The 25239-nt window shown below is 36.3% G+C and overlaps 1 protein-coding gene across 1 annotated transcript in view; it reads left to right on the plus strand.

Moving 5' to 3' along the window:
- Positions 1–216: 216 nt before the first annotated feature.
- LOC134742793 (vitamin K-dependent protein C) overlaps positions 217–25239 on the plus strand; it is a 56719-nt gene continuing 31696 nt past the window's right edge. The window contains exons 1-3 of the mRNA XM_063675977.1: positions 217–306; positions 23252–23354; positions 23637–23742. Of these exons, the coding sequence (XP_063532047.1) occupies positions 23292–23354; positions 23637–23742 (169 nt within the window). The 5' untranslated portion in view covers positions 217–306; positions 23252–23291. The remainder of the gene's footprint in view (positions 307–23251; positions 23355–23636; positions 23743–25239) is intronic.

A 25239-nucleotide genomic window follows, 5' to 3' on the forward strand; every position in this document is an offset into this window, starting at 1 on the left:
ATCTACATTGAATAGAGCTATGTAGGTATAGTTAAAGGTAGTCAACACGTTGTCCTTAAAGAGCGATCTAATCCAGACGACGTTTCCAAAGATACCTACTTAGCCCATTATGAATTTTACTCTCTCTATATTCAGTCGTGTATGTACTGTATGGTGTAATAGAGAGTCGCGTCTGGGTCGTGCGCGCGCGCCGCCCGCAGTACTGATCTAGTCCTAGCAGAGGACGGGAGTAACCCCCAAAATTTGTATGTGTTAGTGACCCGCTTCGTGGCTCGCGAGTGAATGACGTGATGAAGATTCGCTGAGGTAAGATACTTTTGGTACATTCTAATACAGAGTTGTGATAATTATTGTGTAAGAAATTTTGATCTGATTACCTGTAAAACTGAATTTTTATGGACTTGTAAATTATTAATTTATATTTTGTTTCATAAGTGTATTTATTCATTAGTATAATTATTTATTCCTTTGCGTAACTGCACGAGCGTTAGATTTCCTTGACAATTTAATTTTAAAATAATTCCTACGATTTCTGAAATTAAACATCCGCGCCAAAACAAAACGGTTATTAACATTCCAAGCCAAGCCCAACGTTAAGCACTAATAACGTTAAGCGCTAAGCTATCCATATTACAAACTTTGAAAACCTCTGGGGGCCGCAATTTAATCCGGGATTTCGAAAATTCGCGCAATTTAGATCCACAAACCACAACTACTATTCAGCTGCAGGCAATTTTTCGCAGCGTTCGGCCCACATGCTCTGCAAGTGATGGGGTGCGATTAATAAAATGGCTTTATTAAGCCTTCAGCCGAAAGCTGTTTATAAAATTGGCGAAAAAACCCGAAGTGTGTATATCCTGGGACTAATATGCATAAAAAACATATAATTACTTCTGACAGTGGACATCCGGAGTAATTTTCGTAAAAATACCTATGCAGATTTTCATCACCACACCAGCTGGTATAAAAGCTCTCTTGATTGTTCAAAAACTGATGAGAAAGTGGCAAAGTAATCAAATTGTTGAGTTGTTTCCTTATGTTTGCTGGTAGAATTGACTTAAATGATGATTTTGAATGAGAAATATTTAATAACATTAATTTTAAATTGATTTGGTTTGATTATGTTTGATATTTTACAGTCAGTATTTTCCTTGCGTTGGTGTGGTGACAAATGTTGTGTTTCACTGGGTGGCAAAATTTGTTTAACCCCCGTGCCTTGAAACCCTCGCTACGCTCACGATTCCACTTTTCGAACCACTCGCTACGTTCTTGGAACAGTTTTGGAATCCTTCGCTTGCTCGGGTATCAATATTAGCATGAGAAGTTAAACAACAACTTTGCCCCCTTGTAGAACAAATAACTATTATGCTAGAAAAAAAGGAATCTGTTGAGTAGAAAAAAACAAGTTTAAGTACCTATTACTTTTGAGAATTTTACACTAACGAGACGATTTGTACAGTTTTCAAAAGTAGGTACAGTAGCTCTGTGAGATGTAGACCTCGCGATTAGCTTAATAATGAAAAAGTACTTACTTCGTTAAGTCATTATCACAGCGAACTCACAATGGTCTTAAGTGCCATAGACGATTCTGGCGGTTAAGTCCTTTATGCCAATTTTCGCCTTTTTGAACTTTTTCCTTAAAACGAAACCACGGAAAAATCGATTTAACTACAAAACCTATTCACAAAATTTCACGAGAATTGGTTGAGAATTGCGAACTGTTGAGAACATCCAGACATAGGAAAGCATTTTGCTCGAGTAAAACGGAGACCTTCGCTAACGCTTCGGTCAATTATGCTAGTTGATTGAGTAATTTATCATTTTCATTATTTCCCTATACAGAGGTTAACTAAGCTATTATATACACATGTATACCTACTTGCAAAGAATACTAATGAAAATTTAATAAGTAAGTTCCTAAAATACCGTGTTACATATTTTATTATGTAATAAACTTTAGGTAAAAGCACAATAATACTTTATATTGCGCAAATTGTCCTATAACTTTTTAAAGAATATAATGGAGCATAAAAACAAAGTTCCATGTTTAAATACTTACTCGTTTAAATCTTGAACATTTTCAGCACATAAAGATGACTTTGGCACTTAATCATTTAGTACGAGTTTGACTGACTTGTTTGACTTAATTGTAAATAGGTACAAATTATAAAGGGTAAGCTCAATTAATCCAAATAACTTACCATACATTCTCGTGATTAGAATAAAATACCTAGTCACGTTCTGCATCGCGTGTGTTAAAAATGCTAAGTTTACAAGATATTTCTTATTTACCAAAATAAATGAGCAAAAAAATCTTGAATCATACTCATCCTAATCAATAGAAAAAACTAACCATTATGGACAATTGTTATTATTGTAACACGACCTCTGGTGCTGTTTTAAAAAAGCTACCTATGTGTTGCCAATTCATCTTATATATCAAAAAAGAAAAGATATAGGATATATAATTTTTATGGGTTTCAGTTGGAACCATTATGATGTATGGGTATGGTTTCTAACCTCATCGAATTACGAGGGGCATGCCAAAAAAAAATAGATACTCGATGCTCATTAGTTTGATACTGGCATGTTTATACACCAACGGAAAGGCTGGTTATTCAGATAAATTTAAAAATGGAACACTATAGGTTAACCTGACATTTTTTTTTTTTTTAATAAATCTGGCTGAAATTCGCGCGACGATGGAGCTCACAACGACGTGATTTTCGGGTTATGATTTATTATGACTTAAATAAAGTTTAGAGCGTCAGGAATGTTTTGAATTTTTATAGTTTGTCAAAGGACTGTCTCATTTCAAACATAGACAGAGAGAATCGTACTATCTTTGTCTTACACTAGTACTAGCACCCAAAAGAAAAGGATGAGTATAGTTTTTTTTGTTCTTATTTACTGACAATTTGGTTTGACCAACTATAGTTATAACTTTCGGTGAATCAGCGTGGTCGTGTGTAACAGTTTCTAATTGGTTTATTTAATTCAAAAGAGGGCGGGGTAGTGTTGAAGATGAGCCTAAGACGGGGCGGCGGCCATTAACCGCAGTTACGCATGAAAATGTGCAAGCTATAGAAAAAGATATTCGTGCGAACAGGCGAATTACATACGTAGAGCTTGAGCGTGAACTGGGCATTGGATCAGCAGTATTTACAAACAATTAATCACGAGCAGCTAGCTGTCTCTTCGTAAGCGTTGTTCGACATGTGTGCCTCACAACCTTAACGACTTGCAGAAAGAGGATCGCGTAGATTGGTGTAAATTTATGATAGAAAAGTTTGGCGCCGGTGAGAAAAAAAACGTGTACGACATACTGACAGGTGACGAAACATATATTGCTATATTACTACGATGTCTACGATCCAGTAACAAAGCGGCAGTCGACGGTATGTTGCTTTGAAGATGAACCGACTCCAATAAAATGTCGCCGAGCGCGCAGCACACAGAAGCAAAATGGATGCCTCATTTTTGCCACACACACACATGCCACATTTGCTACCGCGGTGCTGGAGGATCAACGAACAGTTAACTGGGAATGGTATAATGTCACCGTTTGTGCCCCAAAAGAATTATCAGCTTGGCGCGACAAGCGGCCGAAGTCAGGAACCTGTCCTGCTCTGGCACCACGGCAACGTCGCTCCACACACTTTTTTTTTTAATACCACGACGGTGGCAAACAAGCATACGGCCCGCCTGATGGTAAGCAGTCACCGTAGCCTATGGACGCCTGCAACACCAGATATATTACATGCGCGTTGCCGACCCTTTAAAAACCTGTACACTCCTTTTTTGAAGAACCCCATACTGTAGCCCCTCGGGAAAACATCGGCAGCCTCGATACTTCAGTACATTTGACTATTTTGCTTAAAAAACCATTACCATATTCCCCTGACATGACTTTTTTCACATGAAATTTAAGAAAAGTTAAGAGCGCTTTCCTCTTAACTTTTCTTAAATTTTCGGAAACAAGTCAAAATCACAGCAAAGAAAATGCCCTGGCTGCTTATTACTATGAAACTTCTGAGGTATCTAAAGAAGAGGGGTTGTCGGTATTTTCTAAGTGGTTTAAACGGATGGAAAAATGTATACGTGTTCATGCTGAATACTTCGAAAAAATAAATACCTGTACTGTATTAAAAAAAGAACATTATATTTTTTGAGTATCTTCATTATTTTAGCATGACCGTCGTACCTACTAATTGTGTTTTCGAAAATTGCTAAATAAAACTTGCCACTAAACTGTTAAACTGGTAAAAGTGGTAAAACTGTACTGTACGTAAAAATATTTATTTTGGTTGTTCGCGTCTACCTAGGTCCTGGTCCCTGTCATATCAAACAAACTTCTTCCGTAGAACCGAGATATCGCATTAAATAGTCTACGAGTGCGAGCCTCGCCTTGATTTTTTTCCTGCACCTGATCATTAGAATGCGTCTTACTTATTTTGATAATTTGGAGTAAATTACTATTGATTGTTGACTTAATTACATTCGATTCGAGACATCAATTTTATTGTGACGGCAAGTCTGATTTGTAATTCAAGTAGGTAGGTTTCGTTTCTTGCTGTAAACTTATTTTAAAATGTAATTCAGGCATGAAGGCCCATATTACATATTATACCTTATACACATACAAATAAGTTTCAAAACCTATTTTGGCGACAGAACGAAACCAACCAAATATGAAATAAACCATCAAGAACCATTAACTTGATTTTTTTTAACTAATTACAGCACTTCTTTAGATTTGAATATTTATTTTAAAATAACTATTTAAATACTTAATTTTTAAAATATACATAACAATTGACATACATATGTAATTAAAATAATAGTAACCCTATTTAACTTCATATACCTATACAGAAGCAAAATAGGCGAAGCAGAATCTTAAAATCGAGGTATTAACCCAGAGACAGAGCCTGAGGTGATACCATAAATAACTATCCCATAATAATAAAACGTAACCGGATCTACAGGATCATTTAAAAAGACAAACATAGGTACCAAATACTAAAATACAATTAAGATGATATTGATAAATTCTTATTTAGGTACCACAGTTTTACGAAAATTAACGTTTCATTACATCAAGCAACATTTGGACTCATTGGCTTTCCATAAAATTAACCTCATTCAAATATAATAATTATGTAATTCAATTTCACCCGCTGTAACCTCCACCAAAGTTCTTAATCAAAGACTCGACTCTTAAATAGGACGGGTAATTACTGGAGGGCATTTTGACTCGAGTTTAATTGCTGTGTGCGACGAAATGCCGACATTTATTAGCATGTTTTACCATAAAACTGTGCTCTGAAATATTGTTTGGATAAGTCTGCGAGTGTTTTTAGGGTTCCGTACCCAAAGGGTAAAAACAGGACCCTATCAGGACTTCGCTGTCCGTCTGTCTGTCTCATTTACCGTGATAGCTAGACAGTTGAAATTTTCACAGATGATGTATTACTGTTGCCGCTATAACAACAAATATTAAAAAGTACGGAACCCTCGGTGGGCGATTCCGACTCGCACTTGTCCGATTTTTTTAATCCTATACAGCCGCATAGTATATCCACAAGACTACCTAAGTAAGTACTTACATACTTCATAAGTTTCATAACGTAGTGTATCCGTGTGACTAAAAGTGCTGGCTGGTAATATGCCTGTCTTTTTTATTAGGGTTCCGTAGTTAACTAGGAACCTTTATAGTTTCGCGATAAGACCGCCTGTTGTTTAACCTCTTCTTTTCTGTATTACTTATATTGTTTTCTGTAATGAGGTGTGCAATAAAGAGTATTTGTATTGTATTGTTTCGCCATGCCCGTCTGTCTATCCATCCGCGGCTTTTCTCCGTAATCGTGAAGCGAAGTTTTGTATAGCGGTGTAAAGTTAGACCAAGAAAAGTCTGCAACGATTTTGATAGCATTCGCAGTGCAAGTGTTATTTTAAACGTCAAACTTCTATGAAATTATGACGTATAAATAACACTTGCACTGCGTATGCTATCAAAATCGATGCACTTTACTGGCTCTAGCCGTGTAGGTAAACCGCCTCGACCGCGGTGGCGCGGCGCGGCGTCGTGGGCGCAGACTAGGCGGTTTACCTACACCGTCAATCAAGGTTCCCGTGCGACGCCGCCAGACGCGCCCACGCCCACGCTATAGGAACAAAATTTGTATTGACTATTTCCTATTGCTTTTCATGTTGTCTATGTTGCTTGTCCAAAGGCAAACAAACATAATAAATCGATATTCGTGCCTACTTAAGGATCTCTGTCACTCTTATATTGAAAGAGCGATAGGGTTAGACTAAGATAACTCTCACCGATTTTGACCGCACCGATGTGCAAGTGTTATTTATACGTCATAATTTCATAGAAGTGTTACGTTTAAAATAACACGCGCACAGTCTGGGATATCAAAATCGCTGCAGGCTTATGTTGGTCTAACTCTAGATATGGATAGATTATCTTAGACTTTGCATGTTCTTGAAAGCCCCCTGCGATAGATTGCTGCTACATTTGTTACGAATTCCATTTTTAATAAAGTAGATTCAAAGTAGAGAGGCACAGCTTTACGCAGCGTACTACGTAGGCGAACAACACGCGAATGCGAAGCGAAGCGATGCGGCGCGGGGTGAATCAATCCTTTGATACTTATAGAAGCGTCCTACATTATACTCCCGCACTAAGCATAATAACAAATTTTGAGATATAATTTTTTTTTCCTTTTTCGTGTAGGTACTAAATGTTAATACCATATAATATAAAAATCGGCCAAGTGCGAGTCGGACTCGGGCACCGAGGGTTCCGTACATATTTTTATGTGAAACGTGAGTGAAAGGTAAATTGCGGTTTACGATTTAAGACGTATTAAAAAAAACTACTTACTAGATCTCGTTCAAACCAATTTTCGGTGGAAGTTTGCATGGTCAATTTTCGGTGGAAGTTTGCATGGTAATGTACATCATATTATATTTTTTCCAGTTTTATCATTCTCTTATTTTAGAATTTACAGGGGGAGGGGGGGGGGCACACATTTTACCACTTTGGAAGTGTCTCTCGCGCAAACTATTCAGTTTAGAAAAAAATGATATTAGAAACCTCAATATCATTTTTGAAGACCTATCCATAGATACCCCACACTGTATGGGTTTGATGAAAAAAAAATTTGAGTTTCAGTTCCAAGTATGGGGAACCCCCAAAATTTATTGTTTTTTTTATCTATTTTTGTGTGAAAATCTTAATGCGGTTCACAGAATACATCTACTTACCAAGTTTCAACAGTATAGTTCTTATAGTTTCAGAGAAAAGTGGCTGTGACATACGGACGGACGGACAGACATGACGAATCTATAAGGGTTCCGTTTTTTGCCATTTGGCTACGGAACCCTAAAAAGGAATGATATTATGATGATAACAAATTAGATTGTAAGTTATAATAATGAATAAGATTATTATCGAAGCATGATTAGATTTATCCTAATAGGATTCGAATGTAATAGAACCCGAGGCAAATAGTATGGAGACAACGTTGTTTTCATTCCTATATTTCTCTTCCAACTTAGGTTATTTTAGGATATAAATATAAAAATATTATTATTGTAGGTATATTGGTAACCAAAACCTAACATTAGATTAAAAACACGCCCTAAGTATTATCAAAGATAGATATAACTCCGTAATAGATGGATACAGTCTAAGGAAAAAACGTGCCTCGAAAATCAAGAAAATTTGATTATCGTTCAGAGGGCGCTACTAGTTTTGGCCTACAGTCGTATAGATGGCGTTGACGGTTTCGTTTGTTATTTAACAATTTTAACGCATATCAGTGAAAGAACATGGGTCAAAATCATAAAAATAATTAATGCAAATAAAAAAAATCATTTATCTATATTTAAATACATTCTATCGTATTTTTATAAATCTTCATTTTTAGTTTTAAAGTGTGTCGACCGATGGCAGTGAATTTACTGGGGTTACAAAATTTACTATGACAGTACCGCTCTAGTATAAGTTACTCTATGGTATTATATTTACATCCCAATATACAGGCTGTAGTCATTGGACAAACCGTGAAATCCCACGTAGAGTTACTTTTCAGAAATGCTCTGACGTTAATATTTTTTTAATTAGAACAAAAGAAAAAAAAAATATTTCAAATAAAAGTTATTTCCAATAATCGACAACAAAAAGAAAGATACTGTATCAATCATGGCAGTGCATTTGACAATTTGTTCGAAAATGTGCGGCAACGATGACATTTGTCAAAAGTCAGGATCTTATTATATAGTGTCATAAATGAAAAAGATAATCAAAAAGGTCGAAGGTTTCATACTATTTATTACCTCAGGAGCTACTAACACGTACAGGCTGCTCCAAAGTAAAAAATCGTAATTTGTTAATTTCTTTGTAACTGCTACACCGGTTGATATGATACTTTGTATAATGGTTCTAAATACCCTAATGTCCCTAATGCATATGTACATTTCGGCTGTGTCCGATGGCTAGGGACACACCGTATATTGTAAAAATTATAAAAAATAGAAATTTAGAAAAAGTTACATATAACCCCCTTTTTTATTGCCTTACAAATTGTTAATCTGTGGCAATCATCGTAACTAGAATTTGAGTTATTTACTTTTAAAAATGTTCAATTATCAATTTTACTAATAGAGGGTTGTTGACACGTGTATTTTATAACAAAATTTAGTTAAATAAATAGAATTTATATTTAATGAGCAATTTATCACAATAAATTGGAAACTTAAAAAATACAACAGCTCAGTTTAAAAACTTGATTTTTTAAACTTCCAACCCAAAAATGATGGTACCATTCGATTGCTTACATTTAAAAAAAAAATGGTATAGCAACAATATACATAAACGAAATATTTCACCGACAAAATCGCAATTTCCTTGTTTTCCATACATCAAAATGCTTGTAAGCAATAGCGACGTTATATGGTGACGTAACGATGTACCTATTGCCATTTCGTTAGGAGCGTTTCGTCATTAAAGTGCGGGTGCCAGACTTTGACCATCATTTGTGACTTTTGTATTGCTTTAAGACAATAATGGGTCTGGGTCCCATACAGACATTTGATCCTCAAAACAAACCATCGACTGATAGCATTAATAAAAGCTTTTGTCAATGAGTAGAGGTAGTATAAAAATCCATCGCACGAAAATCACAGTTTTTTTTTGTCAGAATACAATCTCGTTTCCATATTTTTGGCCTGGGGTGTAACGAAATCAAATCAGAGCACTTTCGTGTCAACTAACACATGTTTTGTCTGTCTTCAGACTAATAAACATTTTTTATACATTACATACCTTATCTACTTTAGAACAAATTTTAATGAAATAAGTACAGCAGTCAAAACTATTCATGGACCACGAACATAATGTTAGTAAAAAACCGAGCCAAGTCGGAATTTTGCCAAACCATGAAAGCAAGGCTTTCTGTATATTTATTGGAATATTCGTTGAAAATTTCAACGAGTCATTTCTTATGCAATTTATACAGGGTGATCAATCCAAATGGGTCAGTAGGGAGAAGTCAGAAACTATGAGAGGCAGCGACATCTGTTCTTAGGAACCAAACTTATGTACGAAATATCTTTGATATTTACCAGTTGCTTTTCGGTGAAGGAAAACATCATGAGGAAACCGGACTAATCCCAATAAGCCTAGTTTCTTTCTCTGAGTTGGAAGGTCAGATGGCAGTCGATTTCGTAAAAACTAGTGCCCACGTCAATTCTTGGGATTGGTTGCCAAGCGAACCCCAGGCTCCCATTAGCCGAGGCAAAATGCCGGGACAACGCGAGGAAGATGATGATGGAATTCAATTTTTTCTAATTTTTTATTCAAATTTCAGGATCAATTATACAAACAAATACTACACGCTATTACATACAGAATATTGACCAGGTTCGATTCCCGGTTATGTATGAGAGTTAAAAAAAAAGTTTGAATGTCATTATTACTAAATCTAAAATCGACGCCATGTTTCATAAGAACAGATTTCGCTATCTCTCATAGTTTCTGACTTCTCCATACTGGCTCATTTGGATTTTTTTTTCTTTTTTTTAAACTTTATTGCACAGTAAGAATATACAGTGACAAAAGGCGGACTTAATGCTACACGGCATTCTCTACCAGTCAACCTTTAGGCCAAACAGAGAAACATAGTTGGTGCGGGGTATGTAAAGAACACTAAAACTAAATGCTTTAATAGACACAAATACAAATGTTATATGTAGATAAAATAAATATATAGGTACAACAATTGGATTGATCATCCTGTATACTGATAAAAAGATTTCGTATAGATATATCAAAGTCATTAGAGACGTTTCCCAAAACTAATACCTAGACTCAAATATACTCCAATATTATTAGATAGCGCAAGATCCAAGTAATATTATCTGAAGAGGGTCCGGGTAGCTGGGCAGACTGACAGTGCTTGTCAGGAGATAATAACGATACCAATGTAGGATGTATAATGAATGCTTTATTTAGGCAAGTTATCTATTTTATACATACGAATAAGAAGTTATCGCTGAGACAAGCAATATGCGTTTATGTCGCAGTAAATTATAGCGTTGCTGCGAAACACTGAAAGTGGCCAATTTCCACATTACAATACATATACAAGTATAATATAGAGCACCAATATGTCTCGTTCAATAGATGAGTAGACGTATAGGTCCAATTAAAATAATTAAATGTAATTATCCCATAGAAGTCTAAATACTAAAATGTACGTACCTATTACTTGAATATGTATAACTATGGATATTTCCGTTACCAATACGGCCCGATTCGAACTTTAAGATACGTCAAATATTACGTCAATCAATCTTTATGTAGAATGGCTCCATCGATACTGTCGATGATTTCGCCAACGTCAAAGTGGGATCCACGTGGGATCGAGTTATATTTCTTCAATCTTAATGTAAATCAGCCAGTGTACGGTAAAAGTATAAATAATACAATTATGGCTTCCAGGGCTCTATCCAGATACGGTTAGAGGTAGAAATACCAAATGCTCTTAGAGCACGACGTTGTTCGCTACAAAAAAGTATACAAGGGCCACGTGGAGCTACTTGGCGTTGACGCCAAAACGGTGGATAAACTCGTATCTAGATTAATTCTTCATTATCCGCACACGTCTTCATTAGTTTACTGCATAATAAGCTATCAGTATAACTTACACTTCAAACAACGTTAATGAGCAAAAACAAAAAAATAATCCCGACTCGATGTCGCCAAGATGGCGGTCGTCGATTCGAACTTTAAGATACGTCAAATATTACGTCTAGATACGATATTAGATGTCAGTGTCAAAAGTGACGTTTTTGTTTGAAGAAACGTCACTTTTGACACTGACATATCTAATCCATATCGTATCATCAATTATGTTATAATATTTTGCATAATTCATTAATTTATTTAATCCTTATTGCACGATACATGATGGTACAAATGGCGGACTTAATGCCTTAATGTCAATATCCAGAGGAAAATGGGGACTACGTTTGTATAGAGAAGCGGCCGCCACCTTTCCTCTTAAAGTTCGAATTAGGCCGTTATAAATTGCATATGTAGGTATTTTCTTTAAGTCCAGTTTCATGGAAAAATTGTATTTTGTGAAACATAATATGAGTGTTGAATATAATAAATTTTATGTGTTTGAATCTTGTCAGCACTGTAATTACTACTATTATCGTCAGTGTATCAATATTAAATTAGTACCTATCTACTATACCTACCACACATGTTATAAGTACCTCTTATACACTCTTGATTTATAAATCTTAGTGGGAATTGTCTCAGGATGTAGGTTGCACCTATTAATGTAAAAACCATTCTCTTCTTTTTATATTATCTGCCTATGTCTGTTTTTTCCCCAATAAAGAAAAAATAAAATAATAAGTTTTTATATGAATTCCATTTTCCGATACCTATAAATAAGCTTTTAATGCCGCCAGTAGCTAACTTTCTTTTGTACAGCCCACAATGATGATGGGTTTTGTTATAGAAAACCTATAATTCGGTCCGCATGGTACCATAACATGTTTAACCATAACAAACTAGGTACTTAATCAAAATTGTTTTTATTTCTCATGCTCTGAAAGAGGGTCATTGTTGTTGTAAAAGGTGTGCAGAAAATAATACGTTTCTGCAGTAGAGCATTTAATGATATCCATGGATGCACTGAGTTGGCTGTAATGTTATAAGTGGCCTGCTGTCCCTTTACCTATCATGCGCTGTGCGGTCAGCAACGTCCTTGAGTTTTGAGTTAACCATTGGAGTTGCGTCCTAAGGCTGCGGTAGTGTAGTGATCGCTTACCATATCTACCAACAGACGACTGGCCACTGTGCGCTTGTAGTACATACATTTTTGAAGTAAAACTTATTTAGGCGCGACTAGAGGGTAACAGATTTTTTTTCTGACGTAAGTAACGCTCAGTAGTGACACATGTACAATAGGACACACGTCAAAGTGCCAACATAGCGATAAACGTCATCGTCAAAGAAGTTTTACTTCAATCACGCGTAAAGATTACACGCACACACTTTTTTTTAATCATATAACGTTTAATCATACCTATGCCCACGAAAGGTTTTCATAATGATTATTGCTTTTTATATTGATCAAAAAGCCATATTGCGATAATAATCACTAGTACATATCCAGATATCTATCTGCCATCTCCCAACATAATAATATTTTTACGACCAATCGGGAAATGATCTAAGCTGAATATAGGCCGTAATTTTATGGTGACATAAATTCATTTTCGCACGAGCTAATACTCGCGTTCATTGCCAATTAATTTATGTAATTTATGCAACAATGAAGCGAATGTAGGCCTCCAGAGGCGTATCCAGATTGTTAAATTAAGATATTTATACGATATTATTATATGTCTCTCTCGCTGATTGCAGCGTCTTACGTAAGCGAACAACTCGCGAACGCGAAGCGGCGCGATGCGACGGCCTTGGCCGATGTGGGCGCGTCTGTAATACACGTGCGCGCAGATTCAACACGTGGTAGTAGGAAAGTTAAAAAGGGTTCTATAGTTTGATGCTAGAAAGATATCGACACTATTTCATAAAGTTGATTTTTGTATTGTGTTGTAGCAATTGTCCTAAAATTTAAGAAATAAAAATAAAATAACTAGTGGCTGTGAGCTGTCTACCTCGCGATAAGCATACTGTACAGTACAGTACTGTACCATACAGTACTTACATTACATTACAGTACATAACAGTGCCGTACAGCAATAGAATAAAATAGAATAAAATTTTATTCGTAAGCACAAACAAACAATAAGACATTACATTACATAATATAAAAGAAAACATAAAATAAGATAAAAGTGCCAGGAAATGGCCTCATCTCAGCATGTTGCTGGTGGCTTTCAGCGCTGATCTTCGGATGAGATCATCAGGTGAGAAAAATCACGGAAGGTAACAGACAAGAAGAAAAATGACATAAAATAACATACAATTAACAAATAGTATAATAAGTAAATACCGTACAGCGTACAGTACATGACTGTACAGTACAGGATAGAACAGTACAGGACAAAGCAATACAATAAATTACAAATAAAACAAAATACAATAGAATCTAATGTAAAAATAAAAAAATACTTCATCGAGTTATTACTGCGATAGAGAACTCACAATGGTCTTAATAATTAACAGGCCCTACTGGCACTTTTATCTCAATTTCCACAAAAAAATCTATCTCGGTTAAATAATGCGACCTGCAGAGGAGAACTTCCGGACAATCTGAAACGGAGACCTACGCTAACGCTCTGTCAAAAAATGAAACTAATGGCTCTGTGAGCTATAGACCTCGCGATTAGGTTAAAAATGTAATTAAAAAAAATACTTTGTCGTCATTATCACAGCGAACACAATAGTCGTAAGTGCCATAGACGCTACTGGCGCTTAAGTCCTTTATGCCAACTTCGAATTTGAGTATTTTGTATTTTTTGTCTATAGATTACAGGAAAACCTATAAAGCAATCAAATGTGAGTCGACTAATCAAATCAAATTCGGTTTTTATACATGCCTCTAGCCGCGTCGTATTATTAGCGTCTGAAAATCAAATGGATTGATCGCGCCCGCTTCGTGCCGCGCCGCGCAGCTTCGCCTTCGCGTCAAGATAGCTCACCTAGGACACTTCCATATATAACAACAACGGTTTGTTTATTCCGCGCCGCGTCGCCCCGGGCCGCGCCGCCCGACGTTCGCGTGCAAATCGCGCCGCTTCGCGTTCGCAACGATATCGCTTATTACGTAGGACACTTTTATGAGTATCAAAGGATTGTTTCATCCGCGTCGCACCGCTTCGCTTTGCGTTCGCGGTTGTTCGCCTACGCAAGACGCTGCGTAAGTCTGTATAAATATCTATCCCGACATTGTAGACGAGTGTAATTTTCGCTCGATGTTACAAGCTCTTTTTAATTATCTTTCATGGCTCCTCTACACGATGGCCCAGCGCTGGGCCAGCGAGATGGCTATGCGATGGTTGAAACACAACTGCACGATGGCGACATTCAGTTGTGATCTATTCGTTTTCCAAGATGGACGTGGAAGCCTTAGCCGCTGCAGCAATTTATTTAATATGTTACGCCACGTACCAACATTTTCTTAATGTGCACAATAATAAAGTAATTAAAAAGAAATGGCGTAGAAGATGGTGGATGTTATCTATCCATCGCAATAGAACTTTTAAGTACCTAAGTCAATTTAAATTTGTGCAAAAACTTTAGCTTTAAAATCCTACTGAAAAGTCATTACTGAGAAAAGTAATGATTTTTCCTTAACGTGCCGCTAGGTATATATTGTGTATACACGGTGTTACTTGAGCCACTGAAAACCTAAGACACCTCAACAGATTTTTTTTAATTTTAAACTCATCTTAATTCGGTAAATATTTTAAAAAATAAATAAATATTCGTTGTTTAGTCTTCTTAACAATTCTATTAGACTGGTAATTCTACACACGATACTTTGTCGTTTTAGTGACATCAAACAATTGCTAGTTACCATCGTAAACACTGTTAACTGACCATTTGCATACCTTACTGCAACGAGATAAGGTTTACCAATGGCCAGTTAAGGGTGCTGCTCATTGACAAATAACGTGTCAAATGCTAGTTATTGATATTGTTGCATTACAAACTTGTAGACTGAGCATGTAAAAATAATAAAAAAATTACCCCCATTAAAATATAGCGCACTCGATTCTCCTATCGATTCTGAACAAACTGTTTTTAGGTTTTCAGTGGGTCATGAAACACCGTGTATATGTATGTATGTATATTTAAATATGTATCTAATATTTATTTATATAAATTGTAAATGTACTGTCTGCGTAATGTATGTGTAATTTTCCTATTCCTCTAATTAACTTCATGATGAGGCCACGTACTCGTCATTTTTAATTTAAAAAAATCGTAAATTGATACAGAGCTCGAACGTCCATACCCAACCGCGTTCGAGCACGCACTGTGGAATGGGCCACGTAGCCCACGTAGATGCGTATAATATCAGTATATTATACGCATCTACACATGCACATCGCTGGCCCGCCACTACCTAACCTATAATGTGCGGACGAAAAACCGATACCGCGGCCATCCCATCGCCATCCCGCCGCGCCATAAGCCATTCGACACCCCTACTCTCTCTACACGCTGGCCCATGTCAGTGGGCCAGTATGATGGCCCATCGTGTAGAGGAGCCATCAAATACCGCCGCTACGTTGATCAGGTTTTGGACTTACATTATTAAAATATACCAAGTAAGTAACCACGAACATTTTAATTAGAAATCAGATGGTCTTTGCTTTACTGAGTTGAAGTGTTCTATATAATACACTAATATTGATAATACACTTAAGATTCTTATGAGCTACACGCGTTAGGTGATCGGCCTAGAATAAGAATAATCCTGCTTTATACGTGAAAGGTATAAACACAGCGCCACTTGGACCATCCCACTAACCCGGGGTTCAGCGGTTAAACCGTTAACCTAGTGTCAAATTGTACTGGTAACCATGGTAACCAGTAACCAGTGGTCGCGTACAATATGAGTAAAGTCACATTATGCTTCTATAGGCAGTTTTCTGTGTCTTAAAGTAGGTAACGTGAGGTCAAGGGCTAGGTAGCCCTCGCGATGTCATCTTAGCGTCATTGTAGCTTATGATTATGACTCCTTGTTGTAAATCCGTCGCGTGTTATATAATCAGGAAAAACTGGTGACCATGCGGAGGTAGTGATGCGTGTGTTTACGACCGTGTGCGTTGAATCGCGACTATTGAGGTACCTATGTTAGTGTATTGGTAAAATCAGTACGTTGCGAGGGACGAGTATTGCTAGTTTCCGGACAAGTGCGTGTGATTTACTGTTATCGGTAGCTGAATCACCGCACCCGTCATTATTGGAAAGTTTATCGTTCGCACGGCGGCCGTAGGATTTAAGGGGATCTTCGAGGTTATGAACGGACCTTCTCAGTTATGTTATTGTTTAGTTGTTGTACATGCAATTTGTGTTCGTTAATTTGTAATTTCATGCTGTGATGTGGAATGAAAAGACAAATAAAATGGAGATTGATAACATTGGCAGTTAGTGATGAACAAGAATATTTTTTTTTTAAGGTTTGGGTATTTGGGTGTAGTAGGTAGGAACGCTAAGAACACTAGCTTTAATCACATCAACTTTGATTAATGCTTTGATGATTATTCTAAGTTCTAAGTATCGCGGAAGTTAGCGTACCTTCTAAAAATACCTTTCGGATTCAGACTGCACCAGCGTTACTGCTGCAGTAATGTCGCGCCGCAATACTGCAGCAGTAATGCTGTCGACGGCGTTACTGCAGGAAACTTCAAAACTAGCATAAAACATGTCTTGATAAAATTACCTTTTTAACGTTTACTGCAGTCATATAGTCGGCACCATTACTGCTGCAGTCTGGTGCACATTACTGCCGAGTGCAGACTGCATTGCTACATTTTTTGCTACCACAAATGTCAAAATCAATGTTGCGTTGCTGCCAGGTTGAATCTTTCATTTGAGGGGCGAACATCATATAAGTTGCTCCCTTGTTACATTTGCCTCGACAAAGGTCGATTGTTCCAACAATCTATCTATACTAATACTAATATCCATACTAATATTATAAATGCGAAAGTGTGTATGACTGTCTGTCTGCTACCTCTTCACGCCTAAACCGCTTAACCGATTTAGACAAAACTTGGCATGGATATAGCTTGGGTCCCGAGAAAGGACATAGCGTAGTTTTTATCAGTCATCATCATCATTCCACGCAGACGAAGTCGCGGGCAGAAGCTAGTCAAATTATAAACGCGTAAGTGTGTCTGCCTGTCTGTCTGTTACCTCTTCACGCTTAAACCGCTGAACCGATTTAGTTGAAATTTTATATAGATAGTTTGAGTGCCGGGGAAGGACATAGGGTAGTTTTTATCCCAGAAATCATCCTTTAAGGGGGTGAAAAGGGGGGTAGACGTTTGTATGGGGAAAAAGCAAATTGGGTATAAATAAGCTACGCAAATTACTAACTCCACGCAGACGATTTCGCGGGCAAAAGCTAGTAATATTATAAATGGGAAAGTGTGTCTGTCTGTCTGTCTGTTACCTCTTCACGCTTAAACCGCTGAACCGATTTAGTTGAAATTTTATATAGATAGTTTGAGTGCCGGGGAAGGACATAGGGTAGTTTTTATCCCAGAAATCATCCTTTAAGGGGGTGAAAAGGGGGGTAGACGTTTGTATGGGGAAAAAGTAAATTGGGTATAAATAAGCTACGCAAATTACTAACTCCACGCAGACGATTTCGCGGGGAAAAGCTAGTAATATTATAAATGGGAAAGTGTGTCTGTCTGTCTGTCTGTTACCTCTTCACGCTTAAACCGCTGAACCGATTTAGTTGAAATTTGGTATACAGATAGTTTGAGTCCCGGAGAAGGACATAGGATACTTTTTATCCCAGAACTCATCCCTTAAGGGGTTGAAAAGGGGGGTGGAAATTTGTATGGGGAATCAATAACCGCTGAACCGATTTAGATAAAACTTGGTATGGGGATAGTTTGAGCTGCGGGGAAGGACCTACAATATATTTAATCCCCGAAATCATCCCTTAAGGGTGTAAAAAATGGGGTGGAAATTTATAGTGGACCAATTTGGGGTTGAAAAAAAAAAAGAATGAATATAAAAGCAGATTTGTTAAAAAATTTAGGTATTACCCAAATTACTAATTCCACGCAGACAAAGTCGCAGGCTAGTTAAATATAAGTCTAAAAGAGTAAATCAACTGTGATGTAGACTAGATACTTCCTTCTGAGGAAAACAAACTACGCTTATTACTATTAGGTATGTCTCATTAGCGCGGTTAATTTGACAACCTAACGATAGCATAAAGATAACAGTCGTACCGTTAAACGGTACGTAATAAAAGGGGGGTTTGTATGAGCCCGTCGTCGTATTTACCTATATGTATAAACTCAAAGCATCAACCTACCCAGCCGTTAAGGTCAAGTGCTCAAATATCGTCGCTCGGCAAAGATGCCGATTTAGTCGCTGAGAAAAGGGAATTCTTTTTGAACCCAAATTACTTCCATCTCGGAAGTAATGTAACGGCCAGTCGGTTAATGTTTTCCTTTCCTTTATTTAGTTAAGGCAAGTTAAGGTACCTAACAAAGTTTCCAAGTAATTCGGATTTCCACTAACAAAAAAAGAAAGAGCTTCTCAAGTCGAAGCGTATTTCACGTAGTTATTATACCTTTGTATATAATGGCATCAGTTTTTACAAGCTTTTATTTAACTTACAATGTAAATATGTACAGGGTTGGGCAGATTAAGTGTCCTAGTTTAAAATAGGCATAAAATTAAAAAAAAAAACTTCAAATTATTTTTCAGAACGACGGGACTTAATCGCGTAAAATAAGTTTTAAATTTACGTCCGACGTTTCGAGGACGGCGTTGTGCCCGTGGTCTCGGAGAAGCTGGCTAAAGTTGACATCAACATTCAACATCTTCTAGGCGCGCGAGTTTTTCGAACTACCCGCACTTGGTCTTGTTTATTAACTTGAAAAAACATAGAAATTTCAATCGAGACGAAGGTTTTAAGATCTCATCCACATGGAACCCAGTCATTAGTAAGTGTAAGCGAAAACAAATATCGAAAGTTGAAAAATCGAATATTGTGTGTTGTGTGTCGACCCGGTGACATCCCTAGTGCGCAAAACGTTCAAGTTAATAAACAAGACCAAGTGCGGGTAGTTCGAAAAACTCGCGCGCCTAGAAGATGTTGATGTCAACTTTAGCCAGTCTTCTCCGAGACCACGGCGACAACGCCGTCCTCGAAATGTCGGAGGTAAATTTAAAACTTATTTTACGCGATTTAGTCCCGTCGTTGTGAATAATAATGAGTAAAAATCGTGAAAGTTTAAATCGGTGTTTTAAAACTTCAAATTTCAATATTAAACTTGTTTTTATGTTAGGCATACTCTATATTTACAAAATTAATTCATTAGCTCAAATCGCTCTCCTTTAACCTGTATAACTTTACGCATTCTACCATAGAACGAGTTGCACGCGGCACGCACTACCTCATCTGGTATATCGTCCGTATCTTGACCAACCGATGCTTGAATGAATTTAAATTCCTTCCCTGTGTGCTCCCAATCCCACTGAGCATGTATCTTCATATATAAAAGTCCAACGGATTCAAGTCTGGTGAAGATGCAGGGCATTCTTGCCACGGTATAAAATCTGACAAATTTGTTCGACGTACGTTTATAGCTTTGTGAGACGGGGCACTGTCTTGTTGAAAGCAAAAATAAAGGGTGTCCTAAAAAGGACGCAAGATTAGAAATTGATGAAAAACACATTTTTTTTTTATATTTGTATATAAAATCTTGAAATACTACATAAAATAGGGTTATTTGTGGAATAATACGTCAGGCAAATGTCCTTCTAGGCTTTGCTGGCACATACGCATTCTTTTGTCAAAATTTTCTATGACCATTTTGCATAGATGCGGCTGAATTTCTCCGATGCAGCGTCGAATTTCCTCTTTTAAAGCATGAGTGGTTGTGGGCTTGTTGGCATAGACTTTAGACTTCTTTTTATGGGGTTATTTAAAGTCTAAAATATAAATTGGCGTTAGTTGCTCGCTAAATTATAGGTAGGTAACAAACTTAGCGTATAAAAATTATTTGCCAAAAATAACAAAAGCGCTTCAAACTGTTAGTTTAAAAACGTAAACAAATAAAAATTCCAGCTACTTAACTTGTTAGATAAATTCCGAAACCAATACAGATTTTAGACGAAACGCAATAAATTAAACCAATATATTATTCAGGCCACCTTTTTACCAGGAACCCTTTTGCCGAAACTGAACAGAATATCACAAAGAGGGATTCCTCGAATCTAACTACGCAAGTATGCCATATTTGCGGATATTTTGTTTGGTAAAAAGTGTACATTTCGCACTGGCTTTTTGACTGATTCACAGATATTTTTCTCGAGAGCTGCATCCTAGTACACTAATATTTTAGCGTTAAGGCCTAAACAACGAATGCGTAATCGTAGATCCCATTATCTTGAGGTGCACTCAGTTACCGTTGATAATCAGAATCAGAATCAGAATCAGAATCATCGCATTTATTCGTGATAAACTATGACATACAAAAGTATAAAAGAACAAAGAAATATAAACATAAAAATAAATAGTTTACCATAACACTTCTTTACTAATATGGTGTAGGCGCAGCCCACCTATCGTATACTTACTAATTGTGTCGTTGCTGAGGCAGTCTTGGCAACAATTTGTTCTTCCATTACAAGGTAACGACCATGAGAAAATGAAGAATGGGGCATTACCATAAAATTTGGTAATTGCGTCATTAATTCTGCTTTAGTTAATTTCGGTAAGAATTTTTCGAGCTTCAGAATGGAAACTTGAAAAGTTGAAATTAGGGAATGATTCAGCGGTGGCCTGTGTTGAGTCAGCATCAATAGTAAAGGATGAAACAACGCGTCTGATGAACAAGCATCTGCCACCCTGGAATATTTTTCCAAATAGAGATAGATATACTTTATCTCTACAGTTAGCGTTCAAAAGTATCTGTAACAATTCAATTGTTCTACAATCTACATATAGAATGAGATCTCTTTTATAATGATACTTTGGACGCGTAACTAGTCTGATCCGTCACTTTTGATGCTGACTGTACAATTCTAGTAAAAAAATGGTTTACCGAGTATTAATAGTTATGTCCTTTCTATCTCTAAAATAAAGGGTTATATATATCAAAGATAGATATAACTCCGTAATAGATGGATACAGTCTAAGGAAAAAACGTGCCTCGAAAATCAAGAAAATTTGATTCTCGTTCAGAGGGCGCTACTAGTTTTTGGCCTACAGTCGTATAGATGGCGTTGACGGTTTCGTTTGTTATTTAACAATTTTAACGCATATCAGTGAAAGAACATGGGTCAAAATCATAAAAATAATTAATGCAAATAAAAAAAATCTTTCATCTATATTTAAATATATTCTATCGTATTTTATAAATCTTCATTTTTAGTTTTAAAGTGTGTCGACAGATGGCAGTGAATTTACTGGGGTTACAAAATTTACTATGACAGTACCGCTCTAGTATAAGTTACTCTATGTATATATATATAGCTCACAAGCCACCACATACAATTAAGTATATCGAAAAAAAAAGTAATAAATAGCAATATTAATAAGGATACATAAATAATTTAAATGCAACTAAAAAACTTAAATGTGAATCAATATTAATTTACTTACGTTTTTTAAAAGTGGAGATGACGCGTGACGGCCCAGCGTTTAGTAAATTATTGTTATTAATTTTTCAGCACTTACTTACCCGCGGGACATTGAACAAAATCTCAACAAAGAAAAGTTTTAACGATAAAAACAAAGAACCAAAACCTTTACATAGAGCTCTATAGTTTCAGTTTATTACGCCTCGTATTTTTTTTGCGTACTATCATTCGCATACTACATTAATAAGTGACTTAACTTGAAAAATGTTTCTCTGAATTAAATTCTTACTCGGCTTATAAGAAGCTAGTGAGAGCTGAAACAGTTTTTTTAAGGACTCGGGAGAGTTCTTTTTACGTTTATTATATTTGTAAAGTTTTACGTTCCACTATTACTCCTAAAAACTAATTTATATTCAAGAATAATTAGGAGTACAAAAACATATGTACTAATGTACCTACCTATTTATTGTTATTTTAATTGTGCTCGTGATTTTAATGTAATATGGATCTTGCTATATGCAATAAAGATGAATTAATTGATTGATGGATTGAAAAAATAATTGTTTCTTATTTAAGGACCACAATTGCCGATATGCCGAAAACCTGTTACTTGGAGTTTCTAATTTGTTTTTGAAATTGTCCTCATTAATTAATGTAGATGAATTGCTGGCAATTCTGGCAATTAGTTTGGCTGAAAGTTATTTCAATACAAATTTGAAAAACTTTTATCTTGGAACTCTTCCCAAAAGACTCCTAAATTAGTTTAGTTATATTTTGCCTTTTCATTATCCCTTGCAATGTTTATTCTGTGGGATCATGTGGAAGCGAGCCGGAATCACCAGGGATTTGTATAGTTGACTTTCTCAATTACCAGAATATTTACCATCATTTCTTCCGGTTCCCTTATACGCCGTTGGCGTTTTTCTTTTCTTTACTATTTATTATTAGAGGCTAGTGATAGTGGGTCTAATTAATCAAATATTTTCTTTCATTTCATTCTCATTAGAGCGGAGGTATCGATTGAAAACAAAAACAGCTTTCTGTTGAGACATATAGAGTAAATTCACCTTGTAATGTGTTATCCTACCTATATGTTTTTAACTTGGTAACGTTAGATTAAAAAAAAGCGATTATTTCAAAAGATGTTCAATTGACACGTTTTTAAACCAACTACGGCAACGCAAAAAGGAGGGTTATGATATAACAAAAATATGACAGGTAACTGGTAAATAGAAAATAAATAAAAGCCGTTACTATTTTCTATCGCGCAAACTTTATGTAATCGTGTAGATAACTATTTAAGAACATGAAATATAAGTGACATACCTAAATGCTTATAAAATGCAATGCGACGGAAAATGATTAGGTACCCTGAAAATTTTATCTCTTTTATAGATGCCGAATTCAGCTGGAGATTGACATTGTGCCGAAGAATATGAAGCGGACATGCACACTATTATCTCTTTTAATATTCACGGAAATTGCAGCAACGTATTATGTGAGTACCCCTCGATACACTCAATACATCACGTAACGTCACAGCTGCCCGATCATGCAAAGCCAATGCAACTGACAACGCAACCTTCCATAAAAATCGTCTGGCGCTTTGCCAAATTGAAATATGTCCCGCCTGATCAACTGGCGCACCTATTGTATGGAAAATAGAAGTTGAAAAGAGTAACCTAGTTGCCCTAAATGGCAACAAATTGCTGTCGTAAATCACAATGGCTTATTGTTGAAATGTCGTTTAATAGCGAGAGATTTGTCAATTCCTTTTCAGGCTGGAGTAAAACCGTCAGACATGAGTGTTCACAATTATGTTGAAGAAAGAAGGGGGAAGGTTAATTTAAGACATAAAAAAGGGAGTGACAACGGGAACCAGACTGGTAAGGAACACAAAATACATTGTGAAATTATGATATTCGTTTTTATAGTTACGGCAATATAAAAAGATACCAAATAGGAATAACAATTAAAACAATAGGTAATAAAATAAACTTATTGTGGATACTCAAGGCGACATGAATCTGAATTTCGGCTGCACTAGCGCCTTATCAAAAGATCACTTCTTTCGAAAACGTCAGCGAAAAAATAATTTCAACTTAAGTCGAGAGCGCGCACTGTAGGTTGAATAAGTAAGTCAGCACTTATTCCAGGTGTTAAATATGGAGCGCACATTGGCTTTATTCAGAAATATGAATTGGGCGAATTAAAATGATATCAAAATTGTGGTGGATGTGAAAGACATACCTACATACATGTGAGTGTTATAAATTAAAATAAAATAAAATAATTATTTATTTCAGAAATTCAATTTCCATATCTTTTTGACTAGGCTTAAGTTGTTATTGAATTGGTTTTTTTGTTATACTGACATTAATTGATTAAATATTTACACTAATAAAAAAAAACATAATATATTAGTAACTTATTATTATAACTCTTAACCTATATTAGTGACAATATCTTTGTATACTTTAACTATTATAAACATGTAATATAATACTCATACACTGATATTTTGCCAAACCGGTAGTTGTAGTTATATGGCCTGCTTTGCTACCCGAGAGGTATCACATGCGCGTTATCAAACCTTAATAATTCCTATACGGGGATTCACAGTGATTAGTACACAGAATAATTAAAAAACAGATTGATGCAGGTGTCTCGTTCTCAGCACAGTATATCCTCAGGAACTTTAATCATCTTAAAGTATCATCAGAAAAACATAACGTGATAAATATTGAGTATATAATTTTATTAGTACTATATATTGTCCAAAATAAATATAAAACACAACTTACAAAACTAGGCAGGTGAATTCCTTCAATGAATCTCTTCCAATACTGTGTTTATGTTATTATAGCAGTCAATTATCTGTAAGCTCCTAGTCTGCTTCAAATTCAAGCGAGCGCTAGGCGGTCTTCACTCATCACACTGATGTAGTGTCCGCGCTGTTTCCGTATTCCCGTTTGGGAGCATTGTGGTAAAGGCATCCGGTCAACAAGTGCGATAACCACGTTTAAAGAAATACCTCGATGTCAAACAAGCAAGCCTGATGGTAAGCGGTCACTAAGCTGTAGCCTATGGATGGGCGTTACAGGCACGTTGCCGACTTTTTAAAACCTGTACACTCATTTTTTACAGAACCCCATACTGTAGTAACATTTTATTCACAAAAGTTCCGTGAGACACAGACATATTAAACATATTAATAACGGGTCACTCACGTATTTTAAGCGAAAACGCTCGACATGTTTCACTCCGTACCGAGGAGCATCATCAGGAGCTTGCGTCGACGGTGACGAACCGGCGCTCCTCGGTACGGAGTGAAACATGTCGAGCGTTTTCGACTTAAAATTCGAGAGTGACCCGTTATTAAT

Source organism: Cydia strobilella, chromosome 7, assembly GCF_947568885.1.
Source record: "Cydia strobilella chromosome 7, ilCydStro3.1, whole genome shotgun sequence".
NCBI classification, from domain to species: domain Eukaryota; kingdom Metazoa; phylum Arthropoda; class Insecta; order Lepidoptera; family Tortricidae; genus Cydia; species Cydia strobilella.